Genomic DNA, 19,886 nt, shown 5'->3' with positions numbered 1-19,886 from the left:
TTGTCCTGCAAAAATATGTCAGAGTAGAAGGGACATTTCTAGCACAGATGTTTTTCAAATGAATCTAATGGATTTAACATCACTAACAGATAAGAAAGCAGCCTTTGACATTAGTTATATCTCAAATATACTTGCTATCAACATACTGTTTTTGTATTTCTATTGATGCATTTAAAATCTTTCTTTTCATTTGTTTTGTTTGTGTTTTTCCCAGATGTAGCTCCTGTTAAATCACCCCCGTGAACTAAACGTCTCTTTTTGAATGTTTCTGTTGTATCTAATACAACTTCCTTTTCTGTAGGTTGTTCTTTCCTCCTTATAGAGATGTTGGCCTGGTTTAGAAATATTTGTTACTGTGGGCCCGTAAAGCCCAACGACACATTATATTGGACTATACTCATACATTTGCCACGGTGACATTATCACCAATTGCTATGTGTTCATTTAAGTTGATTAAAGAACGTTGCATCCAACACCGGTGGAATTGAATGTGTTTGCTCCTTGGGGTTTCTCAGTCAACTACAGAATTTAGAGTCTGAAAATCTTGTATGTGTTTGCAGGTCGTCTGAACTGGTGGTCCACCATGTGCACGAGCTGTAAGAAGCTGCTTCCTCTGGCCACCACCGGGGATGGGAACTGCCTTCTGCATGCTGCTTCTTTAGGTGAGCTACTCAATATATCTAACATACAATACCACCATATCACCAATAACAACTGTGCAAGTCATTGTCTATTATTACCAGTGTCAGTGCTGCGTCACAGCTGCTGAATGCAGAGGAGGGAGTGAGAATGAAGGAGTGGGAGAGCAAAGGAACCTAGGAAGGGAGGGAGGGAGATAACTGACCTATAGGTTGCAGGAAACTGTCAGCTGCACGGTTCAGGGGTTGACAGCGTATTCATGTCTGTGCCGAAAGAGATTGTTGACTCCCCGATGTGAGGACTGCTGGAGCAGGAGCTGTCAGGGTTACAGACTCCAGAGCTAATGTAATCTACACTGACAGATAAACAACTAACAGCCTTTGTTGAGTGATGAAAGACATTTTCAGACAGGAAGTTAAAGGGCTGAGGTTATCTCGGAATGATTATATAGTTTGGGGCAATGTTGTTCTTCTATGCCCCTAATCTTGATGTGCAGTAACGGTGTTTTGGGTCTGTGTCGATCAGGGATGTGGGGCTTCCACGACAGAGACCTGATGCTGAGAAAGTCCTTGTACACCATGATGAAGAGCGGGGCGGAGAGAGACGCTCTGAAGAGGAGGTGGAGGTGGCAGCAAACCCAACAGAACAAGGAGGTTGGGAGAGTAAATGAGTCACATCCTCTTTCAAAAATTACACATTATAAAAATCCATATGAGCAAGAGAAGGGATGAGCCACCAGTTTTGTATCTTGTATTTCGAAAGATAGATAGATGGATAGATAGATAGATAGATAGATAGATAGATGGATGGATGGATAGATAGATAGATAGATAGATAGATAGATAGATAGATGGATGGATAGATAGATAGATAGATAGATAGATAGATAGATAGGATAGATAGATAGATAGATAGATAGATAGATAGATAGATAGATAGATAGATAGATAGATAGATAGATAGATAGATAGATAGATAGATAGATAGATAGATAGATAGATAGATAGATAGATAGATAGATAGATAGATAGATAGATGGATGGATGGATATATAGTTAAGTAATTTATTGATCCCAATTTGGGAAATGTTTGCGTTGCAGCAGCATAGAAAACAAGGCAATGTACATAAGAGAAATTAAGACACTGGAAATAAACAGTCCAAGATATTTCTGAAATATAAATAAAATAGCATTAAAAAGTTTAAAAAATATATATACATGTGGAAATACAAATTTTCCAGTAACAATAGCAATGTTAATAACGTCAAATCCTCTGTAGTTCTTCTCCCTTCGCATGATGTTTGTGGATTCAAATATTTGCCAATCTATTAGAAAAATGTGTCACCAAAGATAGATCAGGAAAAGAAGTAGTCCAGATGCTCATGTTTTAAAAATGCCTCAGGGGTCCTGGTGGCCTAGTGATTTAATACGCATCCCATGTAAATGCAGAGTCCTGGTTTGTCATCTACTTTTCTCTAATTACCCATAATCCCTGTCTCTTCCTTTTATCAAACCATCTTTTAACAGCAAACATATGACAAACAAGATGCTAAAAAGCTTCAGGAGATAACCTTGTAGATACAGATGAAGATATTGAAAATGAATAATAATAAGGATTGTGTGGGTGAGTGTCAGCACGCACTTATCAGAATTCCTGTGCGTGTGTGCGTGCGTGCAGTCAGGGCTGGTGTACACTGAGGAGGAGTGGGAGAGAGAGTGGAACGAGCTGCTGAAGTTGGCCTCCAGTGAGCCTCGCACTCACCTCAGCAAAAACGGCAACACCAGTGGAGGGTAAGCTGCTCGACGCTCATTTATCCCAAAGTAAAGCCTGCAAGCATACACACTCTGAACTCCCAAGACACAACGCATAATGCATTCCTCTACCCAGAATCCCTAGTCATTGCATGAGATGGAGTACAGCAAAAACTAGAGCAGCAAGTGGAGCAGTCTCACATCCGACATTACACTCTCCTGCAGTGTTTCACCGTGTTGTGCATTGAAACACTGCAGGAGGCCCATAATTAAAACAGAAATGACCTTCTCACTAAGATGGATTTGTCAGGGAAACTCATTGTTCTCACTCGGACTGTTGCTCTTTTAAATTGCTTCCTTGATTTAATATCATTGCTGAGGTTCTTGTGTGAGGCTGTGCCATCTACTGGCTGCCCTCAGTATTAATCATTTCTGTAGAAACAGCCTCCCATGAGCAGTGGGTTGCTTTAGCTGCAGCAGGTGATTCGCCTCCTCTCCCCCCCACCCCCTGTTGCAAAAACAAGAGTGGGTTTGTCTCAGGCTACAGAGGCACATTGGAAACTAACTCTAGTTTCCTCCTACGCACAGAAACCTTGTGGTTTGTCTCTTGTTTCCATTTTCTCTGAAATGAACATACAGGCTTTGTCACATACATGCAGCTGATGTGATTGACAACAACATAACTGTGATCAACAGATATCTCATTAAGGGGTCTGCTGTTGATTTAAATATAGTTGTATTTCATGAAATGCTATTTAAGCAGGTTGTGGTTGTCTGTGTTCAGTACTGACTGAAAAAATACTCAAAAATAACAGCAGCATCTGAGAACAAACAGTGTCTCTGCCCTGTGTTCACATTCAGTCGCTGTGTTTCGTCAGCATTGACTGGTGCGGTACGAAGCCCTGTATCACTGAAAGAATCCCATTAAAGAGCATGATTTACTAATTTACTCTGGTGGGTTTAACCTCTCATTGAGTTTGTCTGTAATACAGTAATCAGGTTAGGGATGTTTGATGGTCCTAGTGGGGGATGAGCCCCTAAATAGGATGAGTGGGAGTCACATATTAAGAGGCTCTTTATTAGAGTGAATTTGGCAGCGTGGCTGTTTGTGTGGCTGACAACTTAATTGTTGCACATCCTCTGGTTCCCTGGTGGTTGCATGCTTGAAAGCTCTGCCGCTGCTATTTCTCTCCCATCTCACCCTTCCTTCCTTCCTTCCTTCCTTCCTTCCTTCCTTCCTTCCTTCCTTCCTTCCTTCCTTCCTTCCTTCCTTCCTTCCTTCCTTCCTTCCTTCCTTCCTTCCTTCCTTCCTTCCTTCCTTCCTTCCTTCCTCCCTCTCTCTCTCTCTCTCTCTCTCTCTCTCTCTCTCTCTCTCTCTCTCTCTCTCTCTCTCTCTCTCTCTTTCATTTAACCACATGTACTACAGATGGACCTTTGTACATGTCTGTTAAAGGAAGGAAGGAAGGAAGCTAGAGGGCAAAATGGATCCAAATGGATCGGATTAGATTACACAGGCACATGATTAGAGAGAGGTTTTGTTGCATTACTCAATACTATTCAGGAAATTGTCCTAGTATTTAGGATTATCCAACTGTGTTACAAGTTTTTTTTCTGTTTTGCAGGGTGGATAACTCAGAGGATCCGGTCTATGAGAGTCTGGAGGAGTTCCATGTGTTTGTGCTGGCCCATGTGTTACGCAGGCCGATTGTAGTGGTGGCCGACACGATGCTCAGAGACTCAGGAGGAGAAGGTAGGCTGATTCTTGCCTTCATCGTCTACAGTACAGTAAGATAAGCAATGGACTGACAGTAGATATGGTGTTTCAGCGTTTGCTCCGATCCCATTTGGAGGACTCTATCTGCCTCTGGAGGTTCCTCCCAGCCGCTGCCACTGTTCCCCCCTGGTCCTGGCCTACGATCAGGCTCACTTCTCCGCACTGGTGTCCATGGAGCAGAGAGACCAGCAGCGAGAGCAAGGTGAGCTACTGTACACCATCACAAATCCACATCATCTGAACAAACTAATCTGGCTGCATCCACAGTTGAGATGTGGGTTATAAACCTTTTCTTGGCCTACTGTTCTTAAAAATCTCAAGTGTTGCCTGCTGCGATGTGCATTAGTTAAGTTGAGTAATAGTTAGTCTTTGCTTTGACTTTAAGTGGGTAGATTGCGAGAATGAGGGCGAGTGGCCTGCCTGTCCTGCTCAAAGTGAATAATGTATGAGACAGCAGTCTAATTACCTGAGATCCATTATTAAAGCGTGCCGGACTGCAGCAGGAACCAGGAAGTGGGCAACAAGGAGGGAAAGTGGGCAGTAGGCCTCTCTTTGTGATTCACTGAGCATGGCTCAAATTATTCAAGCCTGTATGTCACTGTATGTCAACAACACAGTCACTGTTTGAATTAAGTTTGTTTGTGCGTTTGCCTCTTTCACAGAGATCTCTGATTATTGTGCTGCGTAGAGCATATTGATTGTGTTGTGTTGTGGTGAGGGAGCGTTGATTTCCGTTTTGCATGAACAACTTGTTTTTGTCTTGTTTTGCCCGTTCAGATGCCAGTGTACCCACTCCGGATGCGTTGCTTATTCTGGGGGTCAGAGTAATCTCACATGGAGTTCCTTTAATTGACAAATAGAGTGGATCTCCTTGACAACCAGTATTGGTAGTCACGGCACTCTTCTGTATCTGACTCAGTGGGAGGAACTCACTTGTCATTTGCGTGGGCTGCAGGCCAACTCTGTCTCTTTTTTTCACTCTCAAACACTGATACACTTACGCAAACTGTTTCTTTCTTCCTCTCTCTGTCTTCCTCCTCCCATGTTCTTTCTAAGCATGTAAGTTTCCTATTCTCGGCATGTAAACACCAACCTATTCATTAAGTCTGGGTACAGCCACTGCAGAGTTGCAGACAGACATGATTACTAACCTGCAATCCCTGCCCTGAAGTCATTCCCTTTAATGCCAGCAGCACATCAAAGTGTTCTCCACAGCCCATAACTACTCAGCACTCCCACTTTCATTTGGGTGTTGAGTAAGACGGGGGGGATTCTCTGTTTGTCCACCAGATGGTGCATACGTTCACAGGCTGTAGCTCATCACAACACCACTGCATGACTCTACTTTTTCCTTCTGGTACACTGTGTTCTGTGATAGGATCAGACTGCGTTTTGTCTGCAGTCTCTCTCTCCAGGATGTTATGAAAAGACTTGTATGCTTAGCTTGGTGCATTTGTAGGTCATGTGATGAATCATGTAACCCAGTCAATGATAGAAATATGTTGCTGCCCCAGTATGTTTTTCTGTATTTCTATGTATGTCACATGTTAAGTTTTAGGTGTTTGCATGATATTATTAGTAAACTGAACAGATGCCAAACAGACAGGCAGAGGGTCAGACATGCAGGCAGGCCTAATCTTCCATTGCCAATTAGGGCAGAGTAGCCCCAGCCGGCCCCTAAGCCCTCTCCGCTTCACCACATATGGGCAGGGTCCCGGGCCGGGACCCCGACAAACCAATCCTCTCTCCTGACAGTGGGGCCAATGTGTGGACGTCTCAGGTGGAGGGTTGGTCTCAGTTTCCTTCGGCACAAGGAAGAGCATCAGAGAGGCCTTTGGCCCTGTGTGTGTTCAGGTGCCAGAGGCTGGGCTAGAATACTGGCTCTTTCTTCGGCCGTCTATAAGGATGGTTATAGCAGAGTCGCCCCAAGTAACCTGATTCTAAATCACACTGACACATCACGCTACTGACCCTTTTATGGCCTGCTTGCATCGTTGCAGAGGCTATATTGATGGCAGACAGTGCAAAAAACAACAAGGGAGGGGTGACTGAAGTCAGAGGTTATTGCTAAGGATCAAAACGCTCTTTATTTAATTTTGTTCCCCTTCCGAGCACATCCCAAAAGAGCAGTCGAGTGTTTCCTCTGAGTAAGGTACTTTAGTCAGGTTAACCGAGAGCCCTGTGCACATGAGTTTGTTTTGGGCCGACTGCTGCTCACCTGCTGTGTGATAATGACTGGCTCCTCAGTAGACGCCATTGGCAATGTCTTTTATCAGCTTGTTTGTGCTCCTGTGGTTAAACGATGTATGAGTGAAACTGGCCCTCTAAAGAAACTCTGGAGCTATTTCAAGCTCTGGCCCCAGTTCTAAAACACTTCCAGATTTTCTTTGGCATCCCATCATCAACCACCTAACACCTGTTTGAATGAGGTAAATGGTCGTCTTTTATACAAAGACCACCTACATAACACTGAAGTACTCTGGCCAGGTTTCTCTATCTATTAAAGACACCACAGTGCACTTCTCTCCATGTAGTCAGCATAATGAAATCAATATGGCAGTCAGAATTAAAATGCCAATTCTTGTGGTTTTATGTGTTACTTTGAATGTGATGCTCTTGTAATTACCAACATGGTTCTGCTGTACACATTTGTGACAAACAAAAGCTCAGGCTTGTTTAAATGCATGACTGCTGTTTACTCTGGTGAACTTGGCTCTTTAAATCTGCAGCTGTGCAGAGTGACCAAAGTTAGGAATTCAAATGTGTGCTTTTTCCAGGCAGTACAAATTATTCTTGAATTGCAAACAGAGGAAAGTGTTCCTGCTGTGGATAAGAGCTTGTAATGGGGGACTTTGTCCTCTGAAGGGGACGGAGGGGAGAGAGAATCCTCTTTCTTTCTGCTCTCATGATATACTTGTCACGTTGATTTTTCACAACAAATAAAAAAGAAGATATTTATGTCCGATTGAACATTTTGGTGATCTTCCTCATTTCCAACAGCAGTTTCCTTACACCCCAGGTTCCTCCCCCGTGTCCCCCTAAAATCAAAGATGCAAACTAAGCAAGGCGAGGCAGGCATAAAGTAGCAAATATAGCATATACTGTAGCAGCTAAGTTGCTGAGTACACAGCCTGCATACCACGGAGGGCTATGATGTCATCCAAGCTAGGGAGATCGGTCATTCAAGGACAACAAAACAAGGCTGCCAACAGGGATAGTAAATACATTACAGCGCACTTTAGTCCCCCAGAGCTCAATTGGCAGTGTTGATTCTCAGAAACTGGACCGGGCCCAATCAGAAACAACGGCGCACACAGCACTATGGAATGGGGAGAAAGGAGGACAGCTGCCGCCTTAAAAACCTCCACTGCCTACTGCATGACCTGAGTGGGAACCCAGTCAGAGCTGGTTCACTGCCTTCTCCCTGTGCCTGTTTGTGATTATGACGGATTCTTTCTGGGCTAGAGTTGTTTAAGAAAACCACAGTTTTTTCCTCCTAGTTCTCACTGCTGCCACTCCACTGCTCTTATTTCTGTTTGTCTCTGTGGCTACAGGATTTAGTCATGCCCCTTTTTTTAGGAAGATGGTGTTAAATGCATTGCAGTATGACGCACATGCAACTGTGACATATTCTGACAGGTTTTTGGACAATCCCAGTTTGTCAGCAGTTCTATTAGTGATGTATTTACTCAGCTGATGGAAATGGTTTGCTTAGCTACTAATAGTGTCAGATACAAATAAGTGATCGGGTTTGCATGTGTTAAATGTGCTGGCAAGGGTGTGGCTGCACTAAATCAGTTTCAAGAACCTAAGGCATCATCACTATTCATGTACTATTTTGACACTTATCATGATTAATAGTGTACTTTGACACATAAGGACTCGACAAGAAACATAAGGGGTAAAGAAAGAAAGTGTATATGACCTGCAGTTTCATTGGGGACACGGGAGGGGCCGTTGCTGCTGCTGCTGCTGTCTGTTTGTGAAGCCTGCAGAGCCGCCCATTGGCAGGGGAAGAATTGATGAGGCAGGGAGGAGACTGTATCTTCCATCTGGGCCTGACAGTGAAGGCAGGAATGTCCTCGGCCTGAACAGCCTGCCTCTCTTTGCTGTCATGTGGACAACAGCCCCCACGCTACGCAGCCTGAGGAGAGCTGTCATGTGGGCCAGTGGGGTCTAGGTTGTCCTTCTCACACTCTTGTTTTGAAAGGCAGCCATGCACTCACACACAAACACGTACACGCCCACACCGACATATACTGTAAGCACGCCTCCCACAAGAGGAAGCTCGGGTGGGTGTCTGTTATACAGTATGTGCTGTGTCTAGTGATTTACATTACATTACATTGCATTTAGCTGACGCTTTTATCCAAAGCGACTTACAATAAGTACATTCGACCAGGAAGACACAACCTTGAAGAAAACAGAATCATATAAGTACATCAGGTTTCATAGAGCCAAACATTTCAAGTGCTACTCAACTGGCTGGTGGTCACCCTTGAAAAAGAGATCTTTTGATCTCAAGGGGCTTTCACCTGGTTAAATAATGGCTACAAACAAACAATAGATAAGCCAGTCCTTTGATTTGATCCCTTGATTCATGTTGAAAACCTTTTCTTGGTAGCTGATCATGTCAGCGAAAAATGTATTGAATTATTTCTTAACTTTTCTGTTCTCCTGTGGCTGATTTGACTCTATTACTAACTCCTCTTTTACAGCCCTGATCAGGTGTAGACCTCCTACTTGAATTGAAATCAGGCACATTAATCAGGTTCAGACTGCCATTTCCTCCAGTATTAGCCACGGGTCTGTTTCATTTTGTCACATTCTGGGTCCTAATTTCGTAGTTTTGGCATCACTCTTATTGGTAATGATTACAATATAGTAGCTGCGGAAAAAACATTTCGCAAAGATGTCAGACAGGGCGCAGGAAACAGGAGCAGTCAGACCCTATAGAATAGAAATCAATGACAAATGCTAAAATATGAGCCTAAGCTCTCAGATGTAAACATTCATCACAGTTTACACACTGACTTCCTAGATCAACTTTGACCTTACATTCTTTCCTTACTGCCTGCAATGCTTTTCTGTGAATCAAGGGATTATTACCATCATTTAAATTATATTCACTTTGGATTTACCTCCAACAAAAGTGATTAAGTGGTAATCTGCCTTAACGGTTGGCTTGTTTACAACCTGTTGTATAGTTTAAAATGCTTGTTAGTCTTGCTCTATTGGACTTTGCTGAAGCAAATTCGATGTACCCAGATTTCAGTATTATCTCTGGAAAGGCAGTGGTATTATTGCTAATAGTTAAGGATGCCATTTAAAAAAAAAAAGAGACACAATTTGAGAATTGAGAATGAATACTTGACCCTGTAAAACATACATTAAAAACAATCTCACCAAAAGTTCTATTTAGTTTATCTTTCAATTGTATCTCTTGATATTGCTCAAATGACGAAGTGTGCCTGGTTGTCATGTAACTGAAGATGTTGAAACTCAATGTTTCCAATTTTTCTGTGGACTTTATAAATATCGTAGTTCAAAAGTTAGAATTGAAAACAAATCAAGAAAAACCCTGGAAACAAAACAGTCTCACCACAAGGCCCATTGAGTCGCCTTTTTAAGCTTTGAACGTACCACATGATATAAATTGAACTAGGTTTTTTTCTTTCCCATGGAAAATGTAGATGTACTGGTTAGTCGAGGCAAGAGAGGCCCGTACTGTATCTCAGAGAACCAGCATAGAGTGCAGTCTGTGTTTTAAGAGGAGCATCTAACAGACGGTAAGCTGCAGACAGAGGCCCATCTCTGACAGCATGCGTCAGTGTGAGTGACACTCACTGGTCATGGTCACTTCTCTGCCTAAAAAATGGATGGCAGATAGAATGCACACACAGTATACTTTACCCTCGCTGACATGCATCTGGGATAATTGAAGTGGCATTATTCTAGTGTGTCATTATGGTGTCACTTTAGCTCTCGGTGGCCTTGTGATAGTATTGGTGGCGTGCAAAGCAGCCTCCAGTGGTAAAGCTAGACCAAACTAACCTTCTGATAATCTCATCTCTTCCAGCTGTTATCCCTCTGACGGACTCGGAGCACAAGCTGCTGGCACTCCATTTTGCCGTGGACCCTGGCAGGGACTGGGAGTGGGGGAGGGACGACAATGATAATACCAAGCTAGCCAAGTAAGTCCTGTATAGTATATCACAGGGTGTTGATGCTTATCAACAAAGCACACAAAGCAGCACTGACTAGGAAAGCAGCTTCATGAAGGGTGAGAGAGTAAAAACTGCAGGCCAAGGCAGTTCTGTTAGTCTACCCACAAGGCTGTATGTGGGGGATTTAACTCTGGGCTCAGGTCACTTCAAAGAATGAGCAGAGAGAGAACAAATTGTGAGTCACGTCAGTCATCCATAGGGTCTCCCAGGAATGGCCTCACTAAAGCAGCAACACCCTTTCTGAGTTTAGCAAAGAGTTTATGTAAGGGTTTCTGTTTCACATTCCTGCCAGTCAGGGGGTTAGCTTATCATATAACAAGCTGCACTGTGAACAATGTATAGATACACTTCCTAACACCACCGCGTTATATTACACTTAATGAATTGCACACATTCTTTGAGTTTTTCAAATCAATTAGTTTGTAAAAATATTATTCTTAGACCCATGATTATGTTATACTGTAAATGCCATTAGGTTTCTAAAAATATATATATATTTGTCAAATGTCCGCTGATTGTTGTTAACTCTGGATAACTGTTCTCCCACAGTCTCATCTTGTCTCTGGAGGCCAAACTCAACCTGTTGCACAACTACATGAATGTAACATGGATCCGTATTCCATCTGAAACAAGGGTAACTCTTTCTCACACGTGTTTCTTGTTCGTCATGGTTAATTTAGCCCTAGAGAGACGCCTCCATTCCAGATGTTCTTGAAACCCCATAGAACCACAATCAATTAGTTTTATTTACTGTCAGAAAGCAGTAATCCCAGGAATGTATGTGTTTGTACGGATTATGAATCACCACAAATCAGGCAACAAAGTTGTTTTCAAAAATTGCGGGGGCATACGTCTGGAATACATTGGGAGTCCCTGAGAAATGTCCGTGAGACATCATTACATGTGCTTTGATCTGTGTTTTCATTACTGCTGTTTATGTGTTTGTGTGTATTCCTGTGCAGGCTCCCCTGGCTCAGCCAGAGTCTCCCACAGCCTCTGCAGGTGAGGATGTCCAGTCTCTGGCTGAGTCCATGGACTCTGACCGTGAGTCTGTGGGCAGCAACTCTAACGTCAACAATGGCAAGCCCATCAAGGAGAAGGACAAAGAGAAGCAGCGCAAGGACAAAGACAAGAGCCGGACTGATTCTGTAGCCAACAAACTAGGTAGCTTCAGCAAAACCTTGGGAATCAAACTTAAGAAGAACATGGGAGGTCTGGGTGGCCTTGTGCACGGCAAAATGAACAAATCTAACTCTGGCTCAGGTCGAAGTGGGGAGAATGGAGGGGAAAAGTCGAAGAAGAAGGAGTCTAAGACAACCAAGGGAAACAAGGAGGAGTCGGGCCAGTCTGCCAGCTCCACTTCCTCCGAGAAGGCCACTAGTCCTTCCCCTACTGACAGACCCTCTAGCTCCTCCCCCACCGAGAGACAGGACAGTGCAGGGAGAGACAAGACCCTGGAGAACTGGAAATACAGCACGGATGTGAAGCTCAGCCTCAACATCCTGCGGGCTGCCATGCAGGGGGAGCGCAAGTTCATTTTTGCAGGCCTCCTGCTGACTAGCCATCGCCACCAGTTCCACGAGGAGATGATCAACTACTACCTGACCAACGCTCAGGAGCGCTTCAGCCAGGAGCAGGAGACGAAGAGGAAGGAGGCCGAGAAGAAGCCGCCTGCCTCCAACGAGGTGGCCCTGAAGAAGCCTGAGCATGAGAGTGTCTTCCAGAGGGAGAGATCGGACAACTCCCCGCCCGAGAGCTGCTCTCCCGTCCTGCCCCACCACACCTACAACCACAACCCCCCACCCCCGCTGGGCCTCAAGATGCAGGGCAGGAACAGCCCCATTCCTGCAGCCCCTCTTGTCTCTGTCCCAGTCCCTCCTCTCACCCCCCCAATAGCCTCCCACCATGTCTCCTACCCAGCCCCTGCGCCGTACTCCTCCCCCAGTATTGGTGCTAAGAGACCTGGGACCGTCCCTGTGTCTGCCCACTACAGCCATACACCGCCCATCCAGCGGCACAGCGTGATCCACTTACAAGATGTCAACATGCAATCCTCCATCTTCCAAGATGACCCCTATAAGCCTCTGGTGGGCACCCTAAAGACATGTGCCACCTACCCCCAGCAGAACCGCACACTCTCCTCGCAGAGTTACAGCCCTGCTCGCCTGTCGGGGGTCCGCACTGTTAACACCATGGAGACGCTGTCCTACAACATGCCCAGCGAACACAAGTCCCACACCTACACCAATGGATTCAACGCGGGAGACATTCAGGACTGCCTGGAGTTTGCAGATGAGGACAACTCGTCTCACACCTGGCTCAACCAAGACAAAACCAAAGGTCGGAGCTCTGGAAGCCCTTTGTACTGCTTTCAGCAGCGCCGCTGCAAGAGGGAGAACTGCTCCTTCTACGGCCGGCCGGAGACAGACAACTACTGTTCCTACTGCTACAGAGAGGATATGAAGCGCAGGGAGAGGGAGAGCAAAGTGCAGAGGCCCGCATAGCCATCACAGCCACTTCAGCCACTTGTCAGGAGGCCGCAGGAGTCTTGAGGGAACGACACCATCTGCACTCTGCATTTAATAACATGATGGCAAACATTTTCCTATTTTGTTGAAGAATGCTCTTGTACTCCTGTCACCCTTCCCTTGTTAGTAAAGATTGTTGCTTTATGATGGGGGAAGCAGAACTTGAAACAGTGAGCAGCTTTGGCCAGAAATTGTGCAGTTTTGTTTTGGGTATAATTTGTCTGTATCATTGAAGTTAGTCTTTTACTTGTTTTAGAGTAAAAGTCATCTCTCTGTGATGTAACTTTCTTTATGTGAGGGAAAGGTCTTTATTTTTTAAAAGTACAAAAGATTTGCATCTCATCAGGAGGGAACATTTTAGCTCTTTTAATCAGTTTGAATGCAATACCTCTGCTTGGTTCTTCAAAATCTCTGTGGAAAATGTATAGTTGTTTTGCAATCAAAATACATTTAATGGGAGATTAATATTAGACTTTAAAGCAATAAATTGGTGATTTTTGCTACACCCTCTCCCAATTTTGTCTATGCACCAATAATATAGTTACTGTAGGTTAACTGTGTCTTGTAAATTGTAAAGGATTGTCACGGTGTGCTTTTGTAAACAAATTTGAACTACAGGAATTAAAATGTGTAAGCATTATAGATTGTATTGTTGGATTAGGATGAAAAATGTAAAACTATCTCATTTGTTAAGTGTACCTTTGTTCTTACCACGGTGCAAGGGTTTCCTGTGTCAGAATTGGACTCAAAATAATGTGTAAGATACCATTTCACATTTTTGCCCGTAGTCGACCTCCTTAAGACCACAAGCACTGCCAAACTGGCTTTCTTAAAAAAAAAAAAAAATTGCAATTCAAATTTTCCAAATGTTTATGTGGCAAACACCAAACAATGTGCATAGGTTGATTTGCTTCTCAAATATGCAGTGTTTATGGTGTGTTTTCTGAGTCGCCTGTTAACTACTCTATTCGGTCATTGTGTTAGATGAGATGAATTGTGGGTAGTGAGAGCAGGCCGATGCGCATTTGTCTGAAGTGTGATTACGTGTCTCTTCCCCTCTACACACACAACACAATGTGCAACCATGCTATTAGCACTCTGTGGTGACCTGCAGTATAGATGTGTCACCGGTCCAGTGTGAGATTGTCTGTTCTTCTTCCATATCTAGAGGCCGTTAAAAGAAGCACCTGCTGCTAAGAGCACCTCAAGCCTTTGTGATCATCAGTGCTTTAACCAATCAGTGGGTCTGTTAAACCCCAGGCCTCCAAGTGCTTTCTGCTCATTCAACATAACTACTGACAAGATGCAGTGTTTGTGTTGCTGTTTGTTCTGGTGATGCTTGGATATTGTACCATGCTGTCCTTAACTAAGTGTGTCCTGGCCAAGGATGTCCACTGCTCCCTGGGTTTGCTTCTGTCTCTCTCCTGTACACACTGCAGTGTTGCTCCTCTTTGTTTCTATGTGACAAGTTCATGGACTCTCACCATGTTAGGACTGTAAGATATGATTTTGTATTCCTTTAAGAGTTTTACACTACTTTAAATTATTAATTTTGCACATTAGGTACAGATGTAAATATGAAAAAAAATTATTGTTACAAACACGGTGTGTCTGTGTCTTTTTTTGTTTTCTTCCAAGGATGTTATCATGAGAAAACTACACATGCAAGATTACATTTTTAGGCAGATTTCTTGAATCACAGTTCAAACACCTTTCGGAGGAGATCATGATATACAGGTTTTTCTTGATCCACATACACTTCAATACATTATTTTGCTATCTGTTTGCTTTCAGGCCTAAAGGCAGACCATAACAGAATGACATACTGGATTAGTGTACCAGAACTATCAACACTGAATGGTTATGGAGTTTTACACCATAACCACTGAGGACTATTATTTAGACTGTCTTACTTTGTACTGTAAAATACTTAGCAGCATCCTTAAAGGTATTCCAGCATTTTAACGTTTTATTTCCATAATATTGGTTTACCTTGGAGAGACAAATAAAAAAATGGTCCAAATTGATGCCGCAGAGACCAAAATATCCTAATGTCATGTTGCAAATGTCGGTCCAGCTCCATACAGACTGGATGCTACGATTCCCGTGATGCAACGTAACTATTTTTATCATAAAACCTTTCTGCCTATAAACCTCCATGCACCAACTTTGTAAGGCAGAATTTCCCTAAAGATAATGTTGAGATAAGACTAATTTCTCGGCATTGATAAAGCTTCTCCAGAACAGAGACATTAAACAACGATAAAGAGCTCAACAGGGACCCCCCCTTTTTGAACGGTGCAGTTTCAGGTAGGCATTTCACATTAATTCACTCCATTGACATTTCTACCTTGTCCTTGGATGTTGACAGCATAATGGCTACAATTCAAACTCCTCAATTAAGAGTATAAATAGGTTTTCAGATCTATAAACTCCCTGTTGATCTCTATAAAGCTACTCATGAACTTCTCTTTATGTGTAAAATCATTGCAGTGTCCCTTAAGAGTTCATTTCAGGACACTTTCAATGGTTATTTACTTAGCATTACTGGAAAGTAAGTACTCAATCTTCTGTCTGCTTTTTGAATGAGTCAAAAAATGAGGGGAACATTTTCACCAGGTTTGGTCTGAGGTTAAAGAGTTGGGACTGGTGTGAAATGCCAAATAGGACAGGATTTGGGGAAATATCGGTAATAGGGTTGATGCCACGTAGCAAAAACCGGCCTTCAAAAAGTATACAGATAATCTAAAACTGGGGAATACTGTCCAGCCCGTCAATGGTTTAATCTGTTGAGGGCAGGCTGCATATGAGCATTTGTTACATATCAAGCGCCCATCATCAAACACTACATCAAAGAAAGGAAATACAAACTTTAATCAGCCTACATCTTAATTTCATCTTTAAATGCTGACCAAAGGGTTTACCAGTCAAATGTATTTTTATTTTTTTAGCTATTGTATTGTTTAGCAGCAGACAGTCAATCGGTTGCTCCACCACTTTGGTACTGACTTAACCCATAAGGACCCACCGTGACACGGGTGTCACATGAACTTTAAATGTTCTGGAAAGTTCCTCATACAGCTTTAGCCTTGTTTTTATATCATGAAGTCCCTAAGTGACACACACTGAACAGTCTGGTGGGGCATGGTCCAGGACATGTGATTTTGTGTTCCCATAACAACATGTCCAAGATGTCCATGTGCCAGACTAACATGTGACATAACGAGCTACATTTCAAAAGCTTTTTTTTTGTTGCTAAAGGTAAAATTCAAGCCATTTAAGAATTCAAATGCATAACATTTCCTTCATTACATGTAACCTGTTGTGGAAACATTTCTTGATCAAATTGATATGAAACAAATGAGACAAACATTGCTGTGACACATGGTGTCACATCAGGACTTTAACCCTAAACGTTCACAGTAAACCCAAAGTGACATATATGCACAATTAGAAATATTATTATGATCTGCTCAGTTAATTTAGCTGATTCAATTATATTGAGTTGATATGTTCTTATTCTTCAATTAAAAGAATGTTCAAACTAATTTAAACCAGAATCATCCTTGTTAATGAAGTTATAAGAGTTATTTTACCATTAAAGCCCAATGTGACATATATGTCACATTTCAGATATTTGACACTATATCTATTTCTTGTCAGAAATGTGTTCTAGGTGGTCTATTTAGTCTAAATTATGTTCCCCTTAATTTTCACAAAAGTAGAAATGGGTCCGGGTTCTTATCTTTTATCTCATAAATATTATGAGAGTTTGAACAGAGATATAGGCCTATGGTCAAAATATGTATATATACTTTGGTTTATGACCAAAGTATTAGACAAGAATATCAACGCCCTTGTCAACACCCTCAGCAAGACATGTGTTCCATGATTATTAGCAAAAGCATGCAAACACGCTAACATAAACTGATGAACAAGGTAATTTTAGCATGTTAGCATTGAGCTCAAAGCAGTGCTGCACCAAGTACAGCCTCACAGAGCTGTTAGTTAGCAAGAGTTAAGACTCTATATTCAACTATAATGCACACAAAGATTTGTGAGGATGAAAAGAAAAAACATCAAATTAAGGTATGAAGTTAAATTAGTCTTTGCTTTTTAGTTATCGACAGTACAGTAGCAGCTTGCTGAGTTGGTGGAGTGAGAATGAGGAGAACGTTTCTTGGTGGGCAGCAGCCTGTAGCCTAATGTGTGGGATAAGTAGCCTACTTCTGACGGAGAGTTTAGTCTCGTGACTGGGCTGCTAGAGACAACAATGTGGGTAAGTCTCTTCCACTTTTGCCCCATGCTTAAGGTCTGCGGCTGCTAATAATATGGAATGACTTGTTAAGTATTGCAGAGGAATTATATCTCCACGTGGTGCCTAATGTTAATCACACAATGCCACAAGAGGGGTCCTTTATTCCCAGCAATGTATCCAGAGCTCTTGGATCCTGCATCCTTCATAATAAGTACTGAATGAGACGGAGTTCATTGTCCTCTTTCTTGGATCTCCTTTTCTCAGAATTTCCTTTGCATTTGCATGAGGGACCTCCCTTTGCCTTTCAAAGCAACAAAGAGCTCTATTAGGCATACAGCAGTTGTTTGGCAAGCGACTCATTCTTTCAACACAGCCTCCATGTTGTCAAATTCAGATTAACTTAGCTCTTGTTAAACCAAGACTCATGCAAAAAACATATACAGGATACAATCATTCTGAATTGCCTTTTATTTCCCTTTCATCTGTCTCCTTTCTCAAATAATAGGATCCCATTTAAGGCCTTAATGCAACACAATAGTTCATAAATATTGAGTTATATGGTAAGCAGGTGTCTCATTAAGATGCTGAAATTAAAACATGGGACAATTATGCATATCCATGGGTATATAAATTGAATATTTATACCCTCTTTGCGCCATTCTCGTTTACTAGATTGTAAGACTCGCTGCCTGCCACTATTTGCAGTGCTGTTGTGTTGTGATTGAATCAGGTTGGTGCGTTTGATGCCTCTGCTGCAGTGAATGGTAAAGCCAAACCTCCCCCCCCCCACACCTCCCATAGCTAAGCCTTGTTCTCAGCCAGTGCCAGCCTCCAATATCTGAGCTCATCCCACCCGCTCTGCAGGATCTAGCGCCAGCCCTGCCATGCACTGCCCTCGAGAGTGGGTGGCATCACATGGCCCTTCAGCCTGCCTTCTGGGGCTTGGCTTGGAGGAAGAGGGACGTACACACACACACACACACACACACACACACACACACACACACACACACACACACACACACACACACACACACACACACACACACACACACACACACACACACACACACACACACAGGCCTCTGTGTGATTAAGACCACTGCTGCTGCTGACCACAGCTCCCTCTTTTACTGTGGATTAATTCTATACTGAGTCTCAAAGTCAGCGGTGCCCACACACCTCAGTGGAGCATAGCCCACAAAGCCTCCCACGCTCTAGACTTAGAGCGTGTTTAGGTTGGGTGCACCAATCAGGAGCGGGTAACACCACCCACCTACCCCCTCATCCTCATCTTCCATCTCTCTCACACAATGTACTGTACTCTCCCTCAGATAATGCATTTGAAATAACAAATAAGTCATGGTTGAGGTTCTTGCCACACTGTAAATCCTTGAGTTTATTCTGCGTGCAGAATTCACCTGGAGCCCGGCTGCACAGGAGTTGAAAATCCAAAGAAAAGGTGTGACTGAAGAGATAAAACAGTCAAACCGAAACCACCTCCTCTGCCCCCGCATCCTGTACGCAGGGGGATACAAGATGAGCTCTCACTGCTCATATATCTGTCTGTACTTTGCCCCGCATCTGCAGCACAATAACTCACTAGAGTGGAGAGAATGTGTCATCCTGAGAATAAACACGTGACTGAAAGACTTGCCCCCCTGAGAGAATATGTGCCTCTCCCACACAACTGGCAAAACCTGAGATCTTTCTCGTAATTCGACAAGATATGTGTGAATTAGCTCAGTCAGTGGTCTGCAGAGGGACTCGGAGACTCTGCTGTTGCATGACAAGAGGCTCTACCATAATGCGGAGGAAAGATACAGGATTGTTGTATTTAAAAGCCCAATCTTCCTTGACAACAGCTCCAAGACAATCAAACATCATATAAACACATGAAAACGGACTATGCGGAAGTCTCTCATGTTGCCACACAAATATGAAAAACAAGCTCTGGGAACATGCCGGCTGTGATGGCACACCACGTTGTGAGGTGGTGCCAGGGGTGGCAGCTTGTCTGGTGTGTAGCGTGGTGTACGGGTTCTCCAACCTGCCTGGAGACAGGAGGTGTGCAGATTGAGAAGGAGAACACCAGACTCCTCATCAAGAATTTGAATGGCTTTGTCCTTTCTCTTGCTTCCTGTCTCGTTCCACATCGATGATTCATTGTAGATCAGGTCATGCCTGCGATCTCTGCTGGTGTTGGTGGGCATACTTGGCTTAAGAGAAATGAAGGCTTGCTGCTGGTGATTTTGCGGAACAGCACATGCAGATGGAGTGATAAACTCTGCTTTGGCTTGTCACATGGAGTTAAAAGTACACTTAAGTAAATCATCCTTTTTTTCTCAAGGGCCCTGAGTATATACAGGAAATGCAACATGATTTGTCTATTTGGCCTGAAAGACAATAAGGAAGGAAGGAGTCCCCAGCACTTGGTGCCCCACCCATTGTTGATACCCCAGCAGTTACTGTAAATGTTTGCATGGGTGAAATAATGGAACAAGGTGTACTTCCTGTTGCAAGAAAAATACTGAAGCTCATTGCACGCTTGTGAGGAAAGGCTGTGAGACAACTGGGACATATCATTGCACCCACTTCTATGTTAATCTGCTGTAATTCTCATAAACTGGATTTATATAAATCTGACATTCACAAGACTACTTTCCTTCTTAAAAAATAAATAACACCCACTCTTTCTACCCACATGAA

General features: G+C 43.2%; 1 protein-coding gene across 2 annotated transcripts in view; it reads left to right on the top strand.

The window, feature by feature from the left end:
* The window catches only part of otud7a (OTU deubiquitinase 7A), a 39,397-nt gene extending 24,875 nt beyond the window's left edge, over positions 1–14,522 (top strand). The window contains exons 6-13 of one of the 2 annotated variants that reach the window (XM_034204654.1): positions 561–662; positions 1,165–1,301; positions 2,317–2,429; positions 4,013–4,140; positions 4,217–4,366; positions 10,244–10,358; positions 10,941–11,025; positions 11,354–14,522. In XM_034204654.1, coding sequence (XP_034060545.1) covers positions 561–662; positions 1,165–1,301; positions 2,317–2,429; positions 4,013–4,140; positions 4,217–4,366; positions 10,244–10,358; positions 10,941–11,025; positions 11,354–12,895 — 2,372 coding nt within the window. In that variant the 3' untranslated portion in view covers positions 12,896–14,522. The remainder of the gene's footprint in view (positions 1–560; positions 663–1,164; positions 1,302–2,316; positions 2,430–4,012; positions 4,141–4,216; positions 4,367–10,243; positions 10,359–10,940; positions 11,026–11,353) is intronic. The other variant, XM_034204655.1, reaches the window with a different exon arrangement.
* Positions 14,523–19,886: the final 5,364 nt, after the last annotated feature.

This window comes from Gymnodraco acuticeps, unplaced genomic scaffold (genome assembly GCF_902827175.1).
Source record: "Gymnodraco acuticeps unplaced genomic scaffold, fGymAcu1.1, whole genome shotgun sequence".
Taxonomy (NCBI): Eukaryota; Metazoa; Chordata; class Actinopteri; order Perciformes; family Bathydraconidae; genus Gymnodraco; species Gymnodraco acuticeps.
The sequence above is the reverse complement of the archived record's forward strand: the minus strand, read 5'-3'. Positions and strand labels throughout refer to the sequence as shown.